Below are 3691 nucleotides of genomic sequence, written 5' to 3' on the forward strand. Positions count from 1 at the left end.
AGTACCTCGGTGACTCGATTATTAGAAAAAGCTAGAGAGGCACTAAATTCATTATTTGTGCCTCTTTATTTAGGTATTAACCACCTATCCAGGGAAGAATTAATATACAGAAAACTTATTATACCCGAGACCTTATTTGGTAACAGGGAAGAGCCAAAACCAATTGTTATTTTAGATGGTACATACATTTATTTAAAAGTCTTCTAACTATATGTTTCAAAAAACGTCTTATAGCTTGCACAAGTACCGGAATCTCGTTAAACATCAAAATGATCACGTCACCGTACTTAGGGGGTAGAAAGTAGGCAGAAAACTGAATTGAGTTAGTGATTTTTTTATGGTTTTTACTAGGAGTTTTGCTCTATCATGCCTAAACGGCTGAACGGATTTTGATGAAATTTAGTTAGGTGATAGATGATAACCTAGAAATGGTCATAGGCTATAAAAATCACGCCATCGTTCTTACGGGGTAGGCAGTAGGCAGATAACTAAATTGAGTTAGTGATTTTTAGTCGATTTTGTTGGGACTTTTGCTCTTTCACGTCTAAACGACTGAACGGATTTTGATGAAATTTAGTAAGGTAATAGATGGCTACCTAAAACGGATATAAGATCAAAATGATCACGTCATCGTACTTAGGGGGTAGAAAGTAGGCAGAAAACTGAATTGACTTAGTGATTTTTTTATGGTTTTTACTAGGAGTTTTGCTCTATCATGCCTAAACGGCTGAACGGATTTTGATGAAATTTAGTTAGGTGATAGATGATAACCTAGAAATGGTCATAGGCTATAAAAAATCACGCCATCGTTCTTAGGGGGTAGGCAGTAGGCAGATAACTAAATTGAGTTAGTGATTTTTAGTCGATTTTGTTGGGACTTTTTTTGCTCTTTCACGTCTAAACGACTGAACGGATTTTGATGAAATTTAGTAAGGTAATAGATGGCTACCTAAAACGGATATAAGATCAAAATGATCACGTCATCGTACTTAGGGGGTAGAAAGTAGGCAGAAAACTGAATTGAGTTAGTGATTTTTTTATGGTTTTTACTAGGAGTTTTGCTCTATCATGCCTAAACGGCTGAACGGATTTTGATGAAATTTAGTTAGGTGATAGATGATAACCTAGAAATGGTCATAGGCTATAAAAAATCACGCCATCGTTCTTAGGGGGTAGGCAGTAGGCAGATAACTAAATTGAGTTAGTGATTTTTAGTCGATTTTGTTGGGACTTTTGCTCTTTCACGTCTAAACGACTGAACGGATTTTGATGAAATTTAGTAAGGTAATAGATGGCTACCTAAAACGGATATAAGATCAAAATGATCACGTCATCGTACTTAGGGGGTAGGAAGTAGGCAGAAAACTGAATTGAGTTAGTTATTTTTTTATGGTTTTTGCTAGGAGTTTTGCTCTATCATGCCTAAACGGTTGGTTTAGTCGATAAATGCCATATTCTGGAAATGACACACTAGTCTTAAAACGACAAATTCTATAAATGACAAAATCTGAAAACGCCACATGTAGGTACACATGTGTATGTATACAGCAAATGCATGCGGTGACGTAACCGCGCTTGCAATAGCCCATCACCTATATAGCGATAATTATATGTCCTAATAAAATGTATGTAATAGTTAGTTCTTGCTATACTGAAACACAGTGCAGACGTATTTACTTGTTTTATTTACTGGACCTTCGATTAGAGATAAAGAGTTGGATATTTGGACTATTGATCAATCAATATATTAACTCTAAAGTGGTGACCCCGTGGAACATTTTGTTGGTAAAATCAGTGCAGTGAATCTTTTTGTGCACGTTGGCGATTTCGATATAGCAAGAACTCACGTGGCGTGCCGGAAATAAGGAGTGACATCATCATGAATCCTCCAACACCAACACCATCAGCGGTTCCTACAACACCACCACCGGTTCCTATGGCGATGTTGGAGCAGATCACGCTGACGTCCAGAATCCCGGACTTCTGGCCTGACATGCCACGGGCATGGTTCCGGAGAATGGAAGCCACGATAAATCAGCAGAAGTTGTCAGATTTATCGAAGTATGATCTTGTCATAACCAAGTTGGACAAGGTGGTCATAGCTCAGGTGTCAGATATTTTGGACCACCCTCCGGACACTGATAAATATAAAGCTCTGAAAGAGCGATTATTAACTATGTTCGAAGAGTCTGCCAGTAGACAGGTGCAAAAGTTAATTGGAGAAATGGAGCTGGGAGACCAGCGTGCATCCCAGCTGCTAAGGCGGATGCGTGAGCTAGCCAGAGATAAAGTGCCAGATGACACGCTTAAACTGTTGTGGCAGCCACACCTACCAGCGTCGGTTCGAGCAATATTGGCGGTGACTCCTTCAAAGGACCTGGATGCGTTAGCGACGGTGGCGGATAAAGTGATGGAGAGTACGGGACTGGCGCACATTGCGGAAATTAAATCGACGACGCCGCCCGAGACATCGACCGCCGGACAGGGCGACGTGAACCAGATTTTGGGTGAATTAGCCAAGATCAGCGTTAGGCTGGAAAAGTTGGAACGTGGTTGACCGAGGCAGCGACAAGAGAATCGAAATTATAGATCAGGAAGTAACGGCAGATCGCAGAGTATCAAGAGAAAAAGTGCAAATTGGTTGTGTTTTTACCATTTCCGATACCGGAAGAAGGCAATAAAATGCGTAAAACCGTGTAATTGGAGCAACGGTAACCGTGGAGCTACGGGAAACTAAATGTGGTGCAGCCGATGGCGGCGGGACCCTGCACTATCCACAACCGCCTTATAGTTTGTGACCGGAATTCAGGTATGAGATTTTTAATTGATACGGGAGCAAATGTATCCGTGTTACCAGTTGATAAGACAACAGTGCGTAAATATAAAAGTGATAAGTGGCATTATAAGCTATATGCGGCCAATAGTACAGTCATCGAGACATACGGCACCAAAACCTTAACCTTAGATTTAAGTTTACGGCGTAATTATACGTGGACTTTTATTCTAGCTGATGTTAAGCAGCCCAATATTGGCGCTGACCTTCTATTACATCATAAATTGCTTGTTGATCTGATTGGGCGAAAGCTTGTGGACCAAACGACTAATTTGGATGTGTTAGGCTCAATTGTGTTGTGGAATGGAACATCATTTTTTTTTTTTTTGACGTGACTTATTATAGATTTGCCGCAGATGGCATTAACTACTTGGCCGGACAAATGGGGAGCGCTGAAGGCTCTCACCCGGTACAACGTTTAAGACAACAGGCCTGAGGGTGCCCAGTTGGGCGCGAACCTCGGCTCAGGGCGTCGTCTGAGAGGACAAATATTTGAAAGAATTAATCGACCCTAGTGGGTCATGGGTAATGGAACATCATTAAGCACGATCGACTGTAATAATACGTATTCGGATTTACTCGCAAAATTCCCTGAAATCACTAAGCCAGTTTCATTTAAGGAGAAGCCTCCTCATTCGGTGTGTCATTATATTGAGACCTCCGGACCCCCTGTGTATGCGCGGGCTAGACCATTAGCACCCGAGAGGTACAATAAGGTTAAGGAGGAGTTCAGGCGGATGCAGGAATTGGGTATTTGCAGGCCATCTAATAGCGCGTGGTCGAACCCGTTACACGTAGTACCGAAGAAGGATGGGCAAATACGTCCTTGCGGGGATTACCGGGCTCTTAACGCTATTA

General features: G+C 41.6%; 1 protein-coding gene across 1 annotated transcript; it reads left to right on the forward strand.

Annotated features, from left to right (window-relative positions):
* Positions 1–1879: 1879 nt before the first annotated feature.
* Positions 1880–2557, forward strand: LOC126381327 (uncharacterized). Its single transcript, XM_050030825.1, has one exon. The coding sequence runs from the start codon at positions 1880–1882 to the stop codon at positions 2555–2557; it is 678 nt and encodes a 225-aa protein (XP_049886782.1).
* Positions 2558–3691: the final 1134 nt, after the last annotated feature.

This window comes from Pectinophora gossypiella, unplaced genomic scaffold (genome assembly GCF_024362695.1).
Source record: "Pectinophora gossypiella unplaced genomic scaffold, ilPecGoss1.1 Pgos_45, whole genome shotgun sequence".
NCBI classification, from domain to species: domain Eukaryota; kingdom Metazoa; phylum Arthropoda; class Insecta; order Lepidoptera; family Gelechiidae; genus Pectinophora; species Pectinophora gossypiella.

Bases quoted from the DNA above. Each gene is read 5' to 3' on its own strand.
- LOC126381327 (XM_050030825.1), top strand. From the start codon at position 1,880: ATGAATCCTCCAACACCAACACCATCAGCGGTTCCTACAACACCACCA.